Below are 19,259 nucleotides of genomic sequence, written 5' to 3' on the forward strand. Positions count from 1 at the left end.
CCACTCTTTGGTTACTGCACAAGTCTCTGCGTTTCACTTTACTAACTTGACACTAGGTGATATTATAGGGCCGTTTATAGTCCGACGTCACGTTGGCGAAAACAACCGCACCGGCGCAGCCAACGTAACCGGCGGCTTCCGACGCGCCCCGACGGGCCCGGTGCCGAATTGGCTCCCGACCCACAATGCCATTTCGCACGAAGAAATAAAGGCGCCCATGCTGCTTCGCCGACGGTCGCAGACAGCCGTTCAAAGCGGCGCGCAGGCTTGGGATTGTTCTGCGCATGCTCTGAAGATAACAGCCGACGGCGCACGCATCGGAGTATAGAGGAGATGGCGTTTCGGCTGGCGTAGCGCAACCGGCGTAGCGTGACTGGCCACAAACGACGCTGGCCCGCGCGCCGATAACGTCGGACTATAAACGGGCCTTATACGACACTACGATGCCATCGGTAAGCAGTAAGAATCGAGTAAATACGGTAAGCGTTTTTTTTTCCAATTTTCGTGCTGAACCTGCATATAATGAAATCCTCTTTATAACAAAGTTTTTAGGAAATTTGTCAATTTCGTTATATCCAGGTTTAACTGTATATGGCCTTCCCTACCATCTCGGAGTGCAGAAGTGCAGCCGGAACACCAGCATGAACGTGAAGCTTCGTCATCGGATGGGCGAATCAAGGCAATGCTTACTCAGTTGGTTCGTTCCTTGCGAATGCTGCTTATGGGAGTTAAAACGCCCATTGCCAAGGCTGCGGTGCAAATTCTCAATGCACTAGAACCTGTACTTCCTGCTATGGCATCAACAACTTCAACTTCAACCATGGCATCATCAACTTCAATGTTGTCACTGCAGGAAAGAATCAGCCATTCCGTAATATTTCAATGGAACGCACGAGGTCTACGAGGTTGCCTTGGAGATTTTAAACAGAGTGCTTAAGTATCGATTTCCAGTTATTATGATATGCAAGCCGAATATGACATCGACATATGGTCTCTCTGGATACGAACAATTCGCATCTGAGACAAGTGAAAATCCTAGCAAAGTGCATGCGATGTGACCTCACGTATTCGCTAAACCAAGTTCCAGTACACAACAGCAACGAGTACGTTTCATGCATGCGATGTGACCTCACGTATTCGCTAAACCAAGTTCCAGTACACAACAGCAACGAGTACGTTTCGATAACACTGAAGCTAAAGCGCCACACAATCTTGGTCATTGGTGGCTATATTTCTCCAAGGGGAAGATCTGATGCTGGGCACCTAAAACTTGTTCTCGACTCCAGCCAAGGACCTCATGTTATTGTAGGTGACTTCAATGCACACCACCATTTTTGGGGTAACAGGGTCATAAACATTCGAGGAGGATAACTTCTTGACTTTAGGAAATTTGTCAATTTCGTTATATCCAGGTTTAACTGTATATGGCCTTCCCTACCATCTCGGAGTGCAGAAGTGCAGCCGGAACACCAGCATGAACGTGAAGCTTCGTCATCGGATGGGCGAATCAAGGCAATGCTTACTCAGTTGGTTCGTTCCTTGCGAATGCTGCTTATGGGAGTTAAAACGCCCATTGCCAAGGCTGCGGTGCAAATTCTCAATGCACTAGAACCTGTACTTCCTGCTATGGCATCAACAACTTCAACTTCAACCATGGCATCATCAACTTCAATGTTGTCACTGCAGGAAAGAATCAGCCATTCCGTAATATTTCAATGGAACGCACGAGGTCTACGAGGTTGCCTTGGAGATTTTAAACAGAGTGCTTAAGTATCGATTTCCAGTTATTATGATATGCAAGCCGAATATGACATCGACATATGGTCTCTCTGGATACGAACAATTCGCATCTGAGACAAGTGAAAATCCTAGCAAAGTGCATGCGATGTGACCTCACGTATTCGCTAAACCAAGTTCCAGTACACAACAGCAACGAGTACGTTTCGATAACACTGAAGCTAAAGCGCCACACAATCTTGGTCATCGGTGGCTATATTTCTCCAAGGGGAAGATCTGATGCTGGGCACCTAAAACTTGTTCTCGACTCCAGCCAAGGACCTCATGTTATTGTAGGTGACTTCAATGCACACCACCATTTTTGGGGTAACAGGGTCATAAACATTCGAGGAGGATAACTTCTTGACTTCACAAACAGCAATGATCTTGACATCCTGAACAACGGCTCACCAACATATCTCCGTGGCACAACATACAGCAGCTGTCTCGATTTAGCTATCACTTCACGATGCCTTTCGTCTTCTGCTGCCTGGTGCACAGATGCTGAAACATACGGCAGTGATCAACTACCTACTGATGTGCAATTGAGATGGTTTACCAGACTCCCAAATTCTCATGTGCGATGCACTGATTGGGATGCTTTTCAAAACAAACTGGAAGAGTCTTGCGGCAGTGTAATTTCTCCAAAAGAGATTGAAGAGCACATTACAGCAGCAGTGCACGCAACAACATGCATCATCACAACATCAAATTCCAGAACATCCGTTGACGTTGTATATGAACAGCTGCGGGCAGTCCGACGTCGCGCCGAGAGGAAATACAGGCGAACTAAATTGATATCAGACTTGCAGATGTCACGCCATGTGCAAAAGAAGATTCAAAGATAGTACTTAGACAAGCTCGACAGACAACGTTGGAGGTCCTTTTGCACCAGCCTGGACCAAAGAAAACCATTGCCCACAATATGGCATGTTGTACGAGCCCTGCCATCTTCTCCACAACAACGACATCCCTTCTGAGCTTTGGCTATGAAACAGATGCACAGTGAGAAGGAGATCGCGGAAGATCTCTGCTTGCACCTATCCGGCTCTACAACAGTGGTAGCTTCACTGCTCAGGTGCGCTCCTCCCACAATGGACGATCGTCTCGACCTTCCATTCACGCTGCAAGAGCTACGTGCAGCGATTGCTCCTTCAAGACACTCAAGTGCGCCTGGGCCTGATCGCATTATCTATTCTACCCTGCGCCATCTGGGCCCTCGAGCGACTGAAGAGCTTCTGGCTTTATATAATCTCTCTTGGGCCTCAGGAACTGTGCCTACACACTGGAAGACAAGCAAGATTGTGGCATTATTGAAACCAGGCAAGTCACCCCATGACATGCTTTCCTACAGACCTGTGGCGCTTGCCAGTTGTATAGGGAAAACCATGGAACGGATGGTTTTGATGCGCCTAGAATGGTTTTTGGAGAAGTGTAACATATATCCAGATGCGACGAGAGGTTTCCGAAAGGGTAGGTCGTCAATCGACAGCGTCATTGACTTATTAACGACTGTTGAACATCAGAAATGTCACCGTGGACTGATGGCTGCTGTCTTTCTGGAAATCAAGGGTGCATTTGACAATGTTCTACATGGTGCAATTTTAAATTCCCTTGAAGAATATGGCATTGGTGGCCGTCTGCATCAGTGGATAGCCAGCTACCTTCAAGAGAGAACGAGATTTAAGACAACTCTAGACAGCAATACAAGGAACCATCTCGTCTATCGTGGGGTGCCTCAATTGGGTGTACTGATCCCAACCTTATTTAATGTTGTTCTCGTTGGCCTCGTAAAAGAACTCATAGGCACAGTCTCGGTCTCTGTGTATGCAGATGACATCTGTATACAAACCACGAGCTTAACGCGCTTACAAGTGCAAACAAAATGACAGCGTGCAGTGTCAATAACGTCGCAATACCTAAATAGTTGTGGACTACAGCCCTCACCGACAAAGAGTGTATTCATGGCATTTACATGGAAGTCAATGGCCTGCTACCCCGTTATTATTGATGGCAAGATTATACCTTCGGTAACCCACTAGTTTCTCGGAGTCACCATCGACCTTGACTTATCTTGGTCGAAGCACATCTCTGCATTAAGAAAAAAGCTGGACAGCTTTGCTCAAGTCATTCGACATATGTCTGGAAAATCGTGGGGGCCATCCAAATCATCTCTTCTGCAGCTCTACCAGGCACTCTTTGTTGGATACCTCCGCTACAGCATGCCTGTACTTTCTTGGATTAGTACATCTGCCGTTCGCGCACTTGAAGGTGCTCGGGCTCGCGCACTATGAATTTGCCTAGGATTACCACGATGTGCTTCTACATGGGGCACTATTGCAGAGGCACGTGCGTGCCCAGCTCGAGCTTATCTGTAACATGAGCCAGTGCGAGTGCATCTAAGGCTACTGACTAGGCATAAGAATCATCCACTGACAGACATCACCAGCATACGGCCCGACGCCACCTACTCCGAAGCTGTGTTGTCGCAACAAGATCCACTGCCGTCGGACTTCGCACCACATGGCATACTGGAAATTCCACTCTAGACGATGGCAAAGCCGACGGTCAGACTCTCAATCCCCGGAATAACGAAAAAGTTGAAAATTCCGCTTGCTGGTCTCAAGCATTTCGCGTTACTATCCTACATTACTTACATGTATGGATATACCGAACATGTTTTTGCGCAGATGGTTCTGTAACACAGACCTCTTCCGCGGCAGCTTACGCGGTACCTGCAATGGGGATCACGCAACGGTTCAAGATAGGACACAGAACATTGTCTGCAGCAGCTGAGTTGACCGGCGTGCGAGAAGCAATCCGCTGCATACTGCAACAAAGCCTCGCTAAATGGACAGTGCTCTGCGACTCAATACCAGCGCTGCAACTCATAAGCAATTATATGAACCACAGAAGCGCATATAGTCCTCTAGTTTATGACATCATGGCTCTGCTTGCTGAAGCGTCTCAATCTGGGCATACCATTGCACTGCAGTGGATTCCTAGCCATTGTGGAATAGCTGTAAATGAGCAGGCAGACACAGAGGCAAAAATGGAGCACACTGATAGGAAGATTAAAAACTTCATTTTTCCCGGTATGACATCAATGCCTTGCTCCATAACTCCATCAAAACCTCTATGGCGCAACAATGGGACAACCCCGAACATCGGCAACAGCGCCTCCATAATCTTAATGCTGGTTTGCGATTCCGGCTTCCACTTCGACTATGTAGCGGCCAGGAAACAGTCATCCATCAATTACGGCTCAGTGTGGCGTACACTCGCTGACACCTTCAGAAGATAGGACGAGAACGGGACGCTGACTATAACATCTGTCACACTACAGAGGCAATAGACCACATACTCTGCGTGTGCCCTCAGTATGCAGCAAAGCGAAGGACACTTAAGTGTGGTGTTGACTGTTTGGACTCCCGCCCCTTTTCGGAAGAAAAAATTTATATGCACGTGGAGAAGAGTTGACCATGCCCAAAGCACCATAAAATCACTCCTGAACTTCCTGTGTGTGCGACTGGCTTAGACGGTCTTCTCTAAGACCTGTGAAGAGTGTGAGATGTGTTTGCATGATAACATTTTGAATGGACAAGATTACTGCCGCGTGTATTGTGTCTAGAGTGCACACTGGACAACGTGTGTAAATAGTAGCTCATTGTACCAAATCATAATCACATGCCACCTACCTCTCCCTGTATCTCTCACTTCCCCTTACCCCAGTGAGGAGTAGCAGGCTAAAGACACGCTCTCCATGCAGGCTGACCTCTCCTCCTTTCCCTTCATTAAAATCTACTCCTCCTCCTCAATGGTGTGAAGTTGGTATTTAGAAATCTTGGGGTAGGCTATGTACAGACATACAGAAACTTCTAGTGTGGGATTGCGGCTGGTATTGGTTATCATTGCTGAAAAATGGTAGAAAGGCATGCACAACTGGCTTTTGGTTTGGCAATTAGACAGTCTTGCTCAGTAAAGTGAATTATGTTTACCAATGCAGCCTGAACTACAACTCCCCCAATGCATTACACGCCCATGCATTACACACCCATGCATAACAACAAAATATATCAGACATGCATACTGACCAACTGGGCGTGAGGCCCATTTCTTCATTTGGAACCTCTCCTTTTCAACTCTGTTAGTGCCTTCCGAAAGAGAAGGAATGAGAAATTTGCGGCCTCCCTGCAAATTAATGAAAACACTGCTTGTTGATCTACACCCTTCTTCCGGCCATGCACATTTGAAATTTCAAAGAACTTATGACATGAACGCAGAACAAAAAATTTCAAATTTTCGTGAAATTTTTTAATATTAAGTACCAACTGGCCCAATGTCTCACATCAATCAAATTACTACACAACACGGCATAGTTGCCACAATGTGTTGTTTGTTCATTGTGCCGATAACTGAACAATTAAAGCGTAATGCAACCGAACTGCAAGCTGCAGTTCGGTTGCATTACATCGCATTACGGTTGCAGTTTGGTTGCATTACCTGCTCACTCAAACCCATCTGTGGGAACCCAGCAAAAAAGAACAATTGACTCCAATTAGCTTTTCCAATAGAAATCAACTGGGACCAATAGGAACCAATTGGAAAATCCTTACTTCCAACCGGTTATGATTGGGTCAGAGGAGAAACCACTTGGAGTTGCCAATTGAAATGAACTAGACCCAACTGAAACCGATTGGAAAATCCCTAGTTCCAACTGATTACGAGTGAGTTAAAGTTAAACCAATTGAGTCCGATTGGACTTGCCAATTGGAATCAACTTAGCCCATTGGGAAATCCTTACCTCCAATTGGTTACGATTGAGTCAGGGATGCAACCAATTGAGTCCAATTAGACTTGCCAGTTTGAACCAGCTAGGCCCACCTTACATTCCCAACTGAGTCTACCGATAGGAATAAACTAGCTAGAATGTACCAACTGGGAAATCATACTTTTAGTTTATGAACCCATTCAAGGAAACTGGAATGAGTTATAGCTATATATGCATGCAGTACTAATGCTATAGCAAACCTGTTTCTGACAACTGGAATCCTATTTAGGTTTGCTTTGTGGGGTATATATATGTGTGTACTGGTATTGCCCATTGGTGCAATTGGTCATTCCAACTAATTGGTTTCAAACCAATTGGCACCCATTGGGTACAATTGGTCACTCCAACAAAAACCAATTGGTCATGTTCCAGTTGGTTCAATTGGTCCAGTAATGTACTAATTTACAATTGGAAATTTCCCCATTGGAGTCGATTGCATTTTTTGACAGGAAACCAAGTCATATGCACAAGGAAATATTCCTTACCTTTAACCATTTAGATTCTGCCTTGAAAATGTACAGGGTTGGAATGTGGAAACCTTTCTTTCCTTTGAAGAATGTGCCACACAATCGTGCGCCTACTCAATCACATGACTGATGAGCACACCCTTGTCACTGAGGCTAAAGAAAGTCATTTGCCTTTTGAAGTATAGCATAAATAATGTTGATTTTATTTAATGCCAGGCTCAGTGTATTAGGAGATCCTTTAACTGTCCTTTACTGTTTTTACCTGGAAACAATATCTTTAATAACATTTCTCATACTTTTCCCAATTTTATCTACATTCATTTGTTTGTTTGCTTCTGTTTTGCAAGAACCAGCATACAACAAACAGGAAAAAATTTGTTATACACAGGTTCAGTGCATGAGAATGTGTATACTGATTGAATTTAGGTTTGTCAGTAAATATGCAAATAACAAAACAATAGTACTTGCACAGGGACACACAATAGTTTTCCTACAATGGTTGTGGGGAATAATATGTATGCATTAATTTTACTTTGCTTTTGAAACCTCTCACCACTGCTCTGTATAGTTGATGCCTTTACCACGCTAACAAAACAGACTGGACACCAAGAAAGGACAACACGACTCAAGGGCTAACTCACAACTGGAAGTTTATTACCAATAAATCACATATAAATGGAAAAAACTTGCGCGTGTGCAAACCAACAAAATTGAAAGTGCCAACGCAAAAAATTTGCAATACACAGTTAAGCCTTACCAGAGACAAGATTGCAAGTTCACTCCTTATAAGCATCCAGGAGGTGCATCTTTTATGTGTAGCGCTATTGACGCCTCACTTATGCAGTGTCGCCACTTTTTACAGCAAAGCTGTCTGTGGCTAGGTCATGGTGTCCGCGCGGAAGAACTATCATCATCAGCAATCACTTGAGTGTCGTCATCGTCTTCCACAGCTGGCTCGTTGGCACCCCTCGGCGCAACCGCGCAAACACACTCGTGCCACTGCTCACGTGTTCATCGTTGTCGTCTCCTCCTACAGCTGGCTCTGTTGCCGCTCACCATTCCAGCATAGAATTTCACTTCTCTTCTGTTGTCATAATGGGGAGGCCGCGTTTACAGGGTTATGAGCCATTGCTTAAAAAGAGGTATGAGCCATTCATTGTCTTACGTGACGGTCAGTAATAACAGAGGTGATATGCGAATGTGGGTGCATACCTATCGTCACGATGACCACTGATCAGGATAGTAAATATGTTCATACCTTTGTTCAAAATTCTGTGTCACTTCTGTGTCGTGCGCTTAACAGCTTCACTGGTCATCCACCTTCACAGAGTGGAATCGCTCATGATTTTTTTTATCTGGTGTGACTCGATCTGCTATCAGGTTTTTTTCCCGTATTTGTTCCTGTAAAGAAATACACTTCCCGTATCCTTACAAAGATTGAACTTGCAATCTTTTCTCTGGTAAGACTTTATCGCGTCACGAGTTATTTTTTTATTTTCTTCAGTTGGCGCTTTCAATTTTGTTTGTTGGTGCATGTGCGACTTTTTTCCATTTCATCATCATCATCATCATTATCACCATCGGCCTATTTTCCATTTATTTTTCCCATATTTTTCCACATAATTTTTCCATTTATATGTGATTTATTAGCAATAAACTTCAAATAATGAGTCAGCGCACACATCGTGTCATTATTCTGTGGTGTCCAGTCTGTTTTGTTTGTTCTCTAGGTAAAGATGCCGACTCGCCAACTAGTTATGGTTCGTCTGTAGTTGACAGGCAAAAGGGATCAGAGGATTCCTTTGTAGCTTTGTGCTATACCATCAGGTGGATGACAATTTTTCTCTTTCATGAAACTTCATCCACCTTGCAGATTTCCACTGAAGTGATTTGCCATAAGGATATGAACAAGATAGAGACTCACACGAGGATGGAGACGCTGAAGTGATCAACAGTTGTCGAACAAGAGATGTCTCGGGAACCAGTGTTTCAACAAGAGGACTTGTCACACAAGTGCCCTTGTGAAAATGCCGACTCCAGAGACATCTCTGGCTCGACAACTGTTGATCATTACGATAAGAACGAGAGGCCTGGTTCGTGGCACAGTCCAAACAACCCAGGACAGTGTGGTTTTCCGTCTGGTGACCCACCTGCGAGGAGATGCTGTCTGAGCGGCCGCCAAGGCCCTTCTTGCGCAGCCTTAGGGACGATGAGGGTTCCTCCTTGCCCTCATCCTTGAGGGCTTCCGAGGTGGAGGGCTTGTTTGGTGCTGCCTCTGCACCTCCGCCCCCTGAAAACAGGGCCTCGTTGGTGGCCCGCAGGCTGTGGATCAGGCTGTTCTGCTCCTTCTGCTGAAACCGTTGCTGCAATGGGAGGCGAGGCTTCAACTCAGGTCAGTCCTTTGTTTCACAACTGAAAAGGATACAGTCTAAAAAAGTGCTTTCGCATGCTGCTTTGCACTTTGCACCCACTGGTCACCAAAGTTTCCAGATACAGGAATAGGCTTGCTTCTTTCAAAAGTGCCACTAATTCGTGAGCAGCCAATGAAGACAACCCTCTTGGTTGGGTTAATTTATAAACAAACATTATCGCCGGTAGGAGATGCAAAGTGCTGGCACAGAGCTGAGGTGACAGATGGAGAATGCAGGGAGAATGCACACGCACCGCTTTGATCCTTCGTAGGCACTTGTCTAGCCACTCGCGGATGGTCTGCTTGGCCACTTCCTCTTCAATGAGGTACTCCAGTTCTTCCCGTGCCAGCAGCTCTTCCAGCTGCAGGGCCTTGCGGATGTCCACTGACCGGTACGACAACATGCTGCGTGTGGTGGCACGGTAATATAATGTGCGACATTTACAGGAGTTGCCACTGAAATGGCGAGATTCCACTCATGACTATGGTATGTTACAGCAACAAAGTGTACCAGATGTGAGGTAGACAGCCCAAGTTCTACACTTGCGACTAAGTTTATTCACAGGTCAGGATAGAAGAGCACATACAGCATAGACTGGACAAAGTGAAAGTTTACTATCTGAGATCCTACCCATGGAAGAATTTATCCTGGAGATGAAATGTTAAAGTGACGTATGTAAACACAGATGACAGGCAAGTTTCACATTTAATACAGACAATCTTTTGTTCATTTTCATCTTTAAAGAAATACTGACAGTATTTTCTACAATTCCTTTTTTTCTGCATTAAATGCAGGTCCTAGACTTCTAAACCATATAAAATATACTGGCAAGCCGCAGAGCACCCTAAAAATTTGAATATAATAGCTTTTTACAGCCAGTTTCAGTTTCATTTCCCAGGAGGTTACTGTGTCGTGACGTCATAACACAGAAGGTGGTGGTCACGTGGGAGCAGGACATCGTAATGTTTTGACACTCGCTCCGGCTTGCTCGGTCGCCTCCTATGCTGCTACTCGTTAAGAAAGCCCACCTAGCATCGTAGCAGACAACCAAGCAAGCCGTAGGGAGTGTCGTAACGTCACAACATCCTTTTACCATGTGACCATCATCTGTGTCACGACGTCACAACACAGAAGAAATGAAATTGAAATTTCATTATTACATAGGAGTTTAACTTTCACAGAAGAGTTTTATTGCACTTTGTTTTTTGTTTTTTTTTTTGCGCATACTTATCAGCTATTGGTTGCCATGTTTTTCAGCAACAGGTTGTCCTGGTTTTAAATTTCCACAAAGCAAGTGTAATAAACTTCTCTATATTTCCTTCCTAGTAGCCCAAATGCAAAAAATGGCACCTACTTGAGCACATCATGAAACGTGACATCCTCTCCATTGTGAAGGCGCTCCATTTCATAGCACATGTGTTTGAAAAGCAGCCTGTCTTTTTCGGGATCCACTTCAAGACGACCCTTTGAAAAAGAAACGATGCCATTTGAATGACATGTACCATCCAAGAGTTGCGTGAGCAAAAAAAAAAAAAGAAAACATGGACGACTTGCCACTTTCACTGGCTCTCAGCTCATTTCACTTATGTGATCAGCTAAGCTTCACCATGTATATCTATGTATATGCAGCTGCTGCAAACCACAGAACCAGTTTTAATTTCTCTGATATTCACCATGTTCGCAATAACAGCACAGCTTGATAATAAAGGCACGCTGCATGAAGTATTGCAGTTCTTCGGCAAATGAGATGAAAAATAGAATAAAGAAGTGTTCGGGGACATTCCTTGCTAAAGGAATCACTTACTTTTAGAAGCCTTAAGACAAATTTCACACGTCTTATTGGGATCAAACCCTGGAAGAAAGCAAAAGAAAGATGTTCCAAACGTTGAAACATTAGACAAGAGAGCCTGTAGTAAATCAAAGATCATTACCCTTTGCTGAATATCGACCATGTTCCATGTGTTCTGAAAATTTCGAATGTCTGCATAGCTGAGAAGTGCATCTTCTTCGTTGGAGTAAAACAAGGAAAAGTTCTCCATAATGATAGCTGGAAAAGCGACAAGAATGAGCAGAAATTTCTTGACAGGTAAACCATGCTTCGTGTGAAGCTTTATTTCAATTTATTTATTAAATATAGTATAGGTGCATTTAGGTTTGAAGTATATACAGAAGGAGGTCTTAAAGTCAGACTGTAAGGGCGAGACCGCCTGTTAATACTTACGAACAGGAAAAACTAAAATTCTTACAACAGAAGGCAAATTGTTACATACATGATAGAAATGTGAGTGTAAATACATAATAAGCAATAAGCATTATTATAGATATAGAAAAATTACCAAAGAATGCCACATAATAATACTTACTAAATCAAGCTACAGATACTGCAAGAAAGTACGCAACTGTAATTTAAATTAACTAATGGCAGAATATTCTCTAAGATTAGTTCGTGAGGTATTCCATAATGAAGTTGAAGCAAAATTAAAATTCAAATTCAAACACAGTTATTCTTGTCACCTCATCTGCTTGCTTTTTGTTGATCATTTAGTACATTATTAACGCTGCTAGAGATGATAACAATAAGCAAAAACAAGAGAAGCAGTGCTTTTTCTGTGTTTTCCTTGATTTCATTATGAGGTGACACATTAGGTTAACACAGTTTCATTTTCATTTTTCCCGCAGAACCAGGCACTGGCATGTTCATGGGCCAGAAAATAACCAATATAGATTTTTTAAATACCAGACAAATAAATTATGCAGGAATGATGACGTAAAATGTAAATTTTCTTTTAATTCCAGTGTTTTACGTTATGCAGTCTGCTTTGTAATAGCACAATCAAGCTGACCGAATGTCACATCTCTCCATTAAAAGAATATCAGCAAGGCAGTTGCACAAAGTGCGACCACCACACTCGTGTTCAGTAACTTGTTAAACTTTCTCACTCACCCACTAAAAGGTTAAGCACAATGTAAGTAATAATGACGTAAAAAGAGCAGAAGAAGATGAGACTCCCAGTGAAGTTCCCACAATCCGTTTCCCAGTAGTTGTCAGCAAGGGAACAGTATGGAGGACTGACCTGAAGAATGAAAAAGAAAGGCTTTTAATTACTCATCTTGAGCACAGTGGCAATTCTATACTGATATTACCACGCATTTGAATAGTATATTTTGTGGTATAATTATTTGAAGACATTCAGTTTAAAATCATGTTAAAACACAAAGAGAACACAACACAAGAGTACTAACTCTCAATTTGTTTACTCAGACATCAATCAAGACGTTGAAAGAGTATGTGTGACACCTACTTCATTCTCGTGTTCCTTTTCTTCATGCACTAGTATATTTATCACCTCACACCAACTAGCCCTGCAACAACTCTTGGTTATTCAAAGCTCGCAGCCTGGTACAGAATGTTGTTGAATGTAATTAGTATATTACGGTTAGTTTTAGAGGCTTTCAATATAATGATGTTTCAGAATGACAAATTATTTTTCGCTCTCCCCTAAAGTTAATTACTTCAAGATTTTACTGTGTAGAACTTGCAGGTTTTCTTTTGTGCTTGCATTAGGTTAATAAAGAGCAAATGAGCAAATAATATATCTCTACAAACTGCTAGTGTCAGCACATATTTCAGAAAGTCTGCAAACTGGGTATAGAACTCTGCCCTACTAGAAGGTTTGCTTAATGGCAAGGCTTTTCCTTACACTTGTAAACTAGATTCTGCACAACAAAAAATAAAAAGATATAAATGTGTTTTGGTTTGCCATTCAGTGTCCCCACCTCCTGCTATTTGTGTCTGCCTCTGCTATTTAGAAAAATATTTGGTACTGGGCACCATATCCTAAGCAGGCTTCTTCTAAACAGTGACCTTCGATTCTATTTGAAGGTTTCACTATTAAACACTCGTAATAAAATATGCACACAAGCTCTTACCATGCAGTCGTGCATGATTTTGTTCCAGTCTTCTCCCGTGACTATCCTGAATAGCATAGCCATTCCATTGGGGGCTGTTTTAAAGTTTGCTTGCCTGAACCAGTATACATGAAAAGAGAAAAGGAACTCAAAAAGTATGCCAGTCAAAGTTAGCAGCAAACAAAAAAGCGAAAATCCCGCAAGACTGCGAAACAAAATGCAGTTGATAATGACATGCAGGCCTGGAGTGACCAAGACTGCTAGAAGAAAATGGGAAGGAAAGAGGGGGGGGGGGAGGGGGGCTGTAGGTGAAGTGTGATGTGCTGGTTAGCTGGTGGCACTATGTTAGAAAACACTGAAACTGTGAAAGCAGCGAAATTGAACACTGCAGCCAAGGCAGCCTATGCTTTTAAGTTGCTCCAAATAACCTCAAAATAAAGGCTTTAATAAGCGTGTTTCTGCATTTTTACATAAAAAAAGGGTTGCAGTAATGTACACAAATGAATGAGCTTTGAGATATTATCAATAAAATAAAACAAGATAATATAATTTAACACAACATAATGAAACTCTGGCATGTGATAACAGGAAATCAGGTTAAAAACACTGTTTGAGGTTGTCCATTCCGAATGAGAAAAAGAAGAGCCGATGAAAAATTTTTGACCCCACTGATGCAATGGCAGCTGAGCGGTAAAGGTTGACTCACACACCGGGCCCAATTACAACGCATTCCTCAAACCAAGCATAATGTGGTTCAGTAGCGCAGACTCGCGCCACGATCAGCTAGTTTTCGACGCTTTATTGGATGATGAAAAAATTTGGCACTTCTGAGCCATGTTGAGCTCACAGTCAGCAAACTTAATTGTCAATTTGCTCTTTCATGTCAATTTGCCAAAAGAGAAAATTTGCAGTAGTTCTTGGGAAGCCACTGCTTCTAAAGAGCCTGTTGGTGATTTATGCTTGCTGTGGGGTGAATATACTGTAAAGAAAGTTCAGTGGGTCCAACTGGCCTGTGTCCCAAAACATAATTAAAACTAAGTAGAACCTGTTTTTGGCCAATAAAGACCAAGTTTGTATTGGGGCATAAACAATTAAATTAAATATATTTTTTTCCGATTAAGTAAGCATGGCACAGCACGTCAGAATCATGACAGTGACAGAAGTCAGCTGTATGTACATTTGTGCACATGAACTTGGTTTGTGTTTGAAACTGGTTGTGACTATGTATAAGCAAGCAGCTAGCTGGTACGTTTCAAGATTATGGCAACCCCAGCCTTAACTTCTGCTCATTTTAGAACTTCAAAGCAGGATTCAGCTTCTATTTTCTGTGTCTGAATACTAGTTAGAAATTAACAAGCTGCATAATTTTGTGCAGGTGCATTCCCTGGAATATATGGTAATGGCTGGAACAACCACTCTCCCAGGATTTGCTAAAATGCAGTCCAAGTGTTGCCTCCCATGAGCTCAACATAAGCGCTTTTTTATGAACAAACAAACAAACAAACAAACAAACAAACAAAAACATGACATGCTCTGAAGGTTTCCCTTTTCTGTTTTCTGAGGTGTGCATTTAAGTTGCATGCAATGATCAGAAATGTCTAATAAGGATAACTAGCTTTGTGAGAGCTGGTACAAGCAAGTTCTTTACACTCACCTTCCAATGTGTTCCCCAAATTTGACATTTCCAAAGAGAATGACTCCAGTCAAAGCATAAAACAATATGAGAAGAAACATGCCCATGATGATGAAAAAGCTTTTGTACACGGAGACCACCACAGTCAGCATTAACATCTTCAAGGTGGCCTGAAAATATTCAACAACAAAGACGGTGTACATTACAATGCAGTCATCACACTGTGTCCTTGCATTCTGCAAGTGCCTGTAGGTTTTACTGCACTAACAAAACATGACTCATTAGATCAGTTTCAGTTAAATGGCTACTGTTGAACGTTCGTATTACTGTGTTCTCTGTCCCTCTTGCTGTAGTCCTGCATCCGTTAGCACTAGCTACAGTTCCGCAATTTCAACATATGCAGAGGCTAGCAAGGTTGACGCGCACTGTGTTGACAGTAAAGCAAAGCATCATTATTCAGCCAAATTTTAGAGGGAAACAAAAGGAAAATATTAAGCCAAGTCAGATAGATATAATATTCGTCAAGTAGTCTGTCATCGTTTTCTGTGAGCCAATATATGACTTTGTTGTGTAGAAAATTGCTACCAAAGTTGACATCACAAGAGAGGTACTGTAGTGCAATATAGGTCATGCCACACGAATTTTCAATATTTGTCATATTCGTGCTTACAAAAGACCTGTTCTCACCACGAATGACAAGTTCATTATTGCAGAAGCGACAGAGAAGTATTCATAGTATTCATAGCTCGACTTAATATTTTCCTTCGTGTCCCTTTAAGTCCACTTAGAACAAGGGCCTCTCCTAAACATCTCTAGTTACCTCTGTACTGCATGACAATTCCCATCCCATAAACTCAATGTTCCTAATCCTTCATCCGAGCTAATTCTCTACCACCCTCAACCATGCGCCATCCAGTTATGTGACCTCTGGACCTCTGTCTTCAACTGCAGCCTTACCAATTATTTTTGTTAAGTTCTCATTCACTGCCTCCACGCTGTTCTCATCCCCTAATCTAGAAAGATGTGCTTGTATACGAACAACAGCCTGAATTTCTGTGCTCTTCCCCTCTCTGCTAACAGTAAAGTACAAGCACACTTTGAGAAGAAAAGTTTTATGCACTTTACTCGTAAACTGCACAATATAGCTTGGCATTGTTTGCCACCATAAATTAGTGATATATTGCTATGGCTTAAGTAAGCTAAAATTGCTCCTCATTTGCAGCTGCATAAGTACTGCAAGATACTCACATGTTTACCAGTAATAGTGAAGAAACGTAATATAACTACAACGAATCCAAACGAGTTGCTGAAGTCATTCTGTAACAAGAAATAAGCGAGAGGCACTTAACTTCAGGGCTCTGAGCACACAAAGTACTCTGAAGCATTAATATGCAAAGAAGTCACAGAATCTTGAAACCAGCTTTATCACCAGCTTATCAACTTATCAAAGCAGATAAAGGTATGCATTGAAGCTGTGTGCTCACCATCATCATAAAATGCATTATCACCCAAATTACGCCGAGAAACGTGACGAACAGATCATATCGATTTCTCCTGCTTTGCCAGTATCCCCTGGGTGTGAAAGCAATGTTCTTCATAGTAACCTGCAATGACAATAAAAGCACAGCTTGTAAACAAAATTCATATGTGAGTATATTTTCGGGTTAAACTGCATCACAGCACACTTTTCATGCCGCTAAATACTAACTATATTTTGTTCGAATACAAAATTTCTGCAGAAGTATATTTGTGTTTAATTTTCTTTAGGTTAGAGAAAGGAGCTTCATTCAGTTTAGTCATTGTGTGTTTTATGTTTCTGCCTGGCACTTATAGATCATATACAAGTTTTTCCATTCCCATATGTTGGGTGTGTTGGTAAACTGAAAGCATATTTAGCACCAGCGGAGAAGAACAGGAGGGAGACGACAACACAATAGTTACGCATTGTGTTGTCTCCCTCCTGTCCTTGTCCGCTGGCACTAAATATGCTTTAAGTTTTACCAATTTATTTTGTTTTCCTGTTAAATTTCTTTGCACTTTCAGACCCAAAATCTTGAAAGGTCCGGCTACTATAGAACCTCACTATGTGCATAAACCAATCAGAACAGAGCAACACATCCGACCACATTAGGGGCATTTTATTGTAAGCAGTCAATCCAGACACTCATTGAAACCAGCAGGATTGCCCAAAGACTGAAAGAAAGGCTTATTATTTCATCAATAGATGGCATAAAGTAGGCACATCAATTACTTTACACTGAAGAAGCTGGTTATATGACTGTGCCTCAGAGATCCCTTGCGCTTTACACTCAGATGGGTGTTTATCAACCATTTGCTGCTGGGACTTCATAATTATGAGCAATGCTGTGCCCTTATCAGTTTATCATTCAAAATGTTTACCAAGTGTGCCTTTTGTGCAAACGAGGGCACTAGCCATCTCGTCATACCAATGCCTGATCACAGCGGGAGAACTGCACAAAGCACAAACTACATTAGGCTTGCACAAAGCATAGCTGAGGTCTAGAAGATGCACAAAAACTGTACTGTTCTTTTTTAAAACCGTTCAAACATACAAAGCTTCAATATAAGCACCGTGGTTGCTCTTACAAGGTACCTCTCTGACTAAAAAGAGCACCTCAGAGGTTGCTAGATTACATGATGCCTACTGTGTCAGGATATTTTTGCCACAGAGCACATAAAAATTCAACTGGGACTGACACTTTCATTACTGGCATAAGTAGAGTTTCACTATACCCGAAGTTACAACACCTAGGGAATTAATGTTTTTTTCTTGGGTTTAAGGCCGCTCTTTTTTATCATTATTTTTTTTTTTCAGAAACTAAGAAACTACTCACCTCAACTGTAAATAATATCGTGAAGCCGGCAGAAACTGTCGCAAGCGGGATCGTATGAGGTTCATCCGATTTCCACTGCAACCAGCATAAGAGAGACCAGCTCAACACACAGAGACCAGGGGTCACAGAAAGATTTGTTCAACAGTTGGCAAACAAGGGAAGCCTCAGTGTGGGGCCAACATTTCCACAAGGATCTTTGTCTTGGGCATCATCGTCAGGGTGTCAAGGCTGCGCCAGACACCCTGACAAGTGGGTGAAGTACGCGTGCGACTGTAGCTCCACAAAGACAACTCCCTCTGCTGAAACATTGGCTCCAGGCAAAGGCTTGCCTTGTTTGCTCACTGTTGATCAGTTAAGCATAGATTGCATTAATTCATTAGTTGAAAGAGAACAAGTGGCAAATTTACCTTCCAAACAAAGATACTCACGCTGACGCATAGTAGGCTGCTGTTAGCCATTACAAGCATGGCAATGGCTCTCTTGAAGAGCAGGTTCTGGGTGATGTCGTAGATGAAGGCGCGCAGCTTGTGGTGATCTGGACGTGGTGGCAGGTGCAGGGGCTGCGCAATCTTGAGTCGCTTCTTCAGGTCACACCAGCGGCGCTGGTCAACTGTCAGAAGTGCTGTCCCCTGTTTGTCAGCAGGGAAAAAGAAGCAGCGGACATGCAAAAAAAAAAAAAGAAAAATCAGGGATTTTATAGGCATTATGTGTCATTCTATAAGCACAAAACTGCAGAGGGCCCCCAACACCATACAAAAAGACACAAAACATAATGCAGATTCAAACCACTGTGAGAATAGATGTCATGCAAAGCATTTTGCAGCTAGCTGTCTATCCAGCTAAATAGAGCCAGCCACAGCCTCTCTCATATGCAGCAGCAGCTATGTGGGGGCCATCACTAAGAACAGACAACCAAGACTAAAATCAAATGCAGCAGCACCAACTGCTACTGCATTTGAGCGAGGAAGTGAGCCAGCAAACAGATCCCTAGTATGTTTGAAGTGTGTGAGAATTTGCTAAATACAGCTTCACCGAGTTTGATGTATTAGTTGTCAGATTGGCATACATCTGTGAATAATTTTTTTTTTTTTTATTATTGAGGAGACCCGAGACAATGTGAGACAGGAACCTGCCTACCTAGCTACCAAAAAGTGCCTGTTATGAGCTAAAGAATGGCTTGTGTTAGGAAGTGAAAACCCTGACAGCTTGATTTCTTTGACTACTGATAGGTGTAGTGTCAGTCACCAAGTGTGGCCTAGGCCACTGAGCCGGATAGCAGCAGACAAAGTGATCCAGGCGAGCGCTAACCAAGGAAAGAGAGTTTATAGTTCACGGCACTTGTACATATCAGCATGCATCATTCATGTCGATGGCAGG

At 42.6% G+C, this 19,259-nt stretch overlaps 1 protein-coding gene across 1 annotated transcript in view; it reads right to left on the reverse strand.

Annotated features, from left to right (window-relative positions):
- LOC119441727 (sodium leak channel NALCN-like) overlaps positions 1-19,259 on the reverse strand; it is an 87,150-nt gene that overhangs the window by 8,457 nt on the left and 59,434 nt on the right. The window contains exons 28-40 of the mRNA XM_037706330.2: positions 18,311-18,511; positions 17,883-17,957; positions 16,512-16,631; positions 16,276-16,344; positions 15,049-15,197; positions 13,416-13,509; positions 12,430-12,559; positions 11,417-11,532; positions 11,290-11,337; positions 10,840-10,949; positions 9,739-9,889; positions 9,225-9,437; positions 5,871-5,967 (exon numbers count right to left, since the gene is read on the reverse strand). Coding sequence (XP_037562258.1) covers positions 5,871-5,967; positions 9,225-9,437; positions 9,739-9,889; positions 10,840-10,949; positions 11,290-11,337; positions 11,417-11,532; positions 12,430-12,559; positions 13,416-13,509; positions 15,049-15,197; positions 16,276-16,344; positions 16,512-16,631; positions 17,883-17,957; positions 18,311-18,511 — 1,573 coding nt within the window. The remainder of the gene's footprint in view (positions 1-5,870; positions 5,968-9,224; positions 9,438-9,738; positions 9,890-10,839; positions 10,950-11,289; positions 11,338-11,416; positions 11,533-12,429; positions 12,560-13,415; positions 13,510-15,048; positions 15,198-16,275; positions 16,345-16,511; positions 16,632-17,882; positions 17,958-18,310; positions 18,512-19,259) is intronic.

The sequence above is a fragment of the Dermacentor silvarum genome, chromosome 2, assembly GCF_013339745.2.
Source record: "Dermacentor silvarum isolate Dsil-2018 chromosome 2, BIME_Dsil_1.4, whole genome shotgun sequence".
Classification (NCBI taxonomy): domain Eukaryota; kingdom Metazoa; phylum Arthropoda; class Arachnida; order Ixodida; family Ixodidae; genus Dermacentor; species Dermacentor silvarum.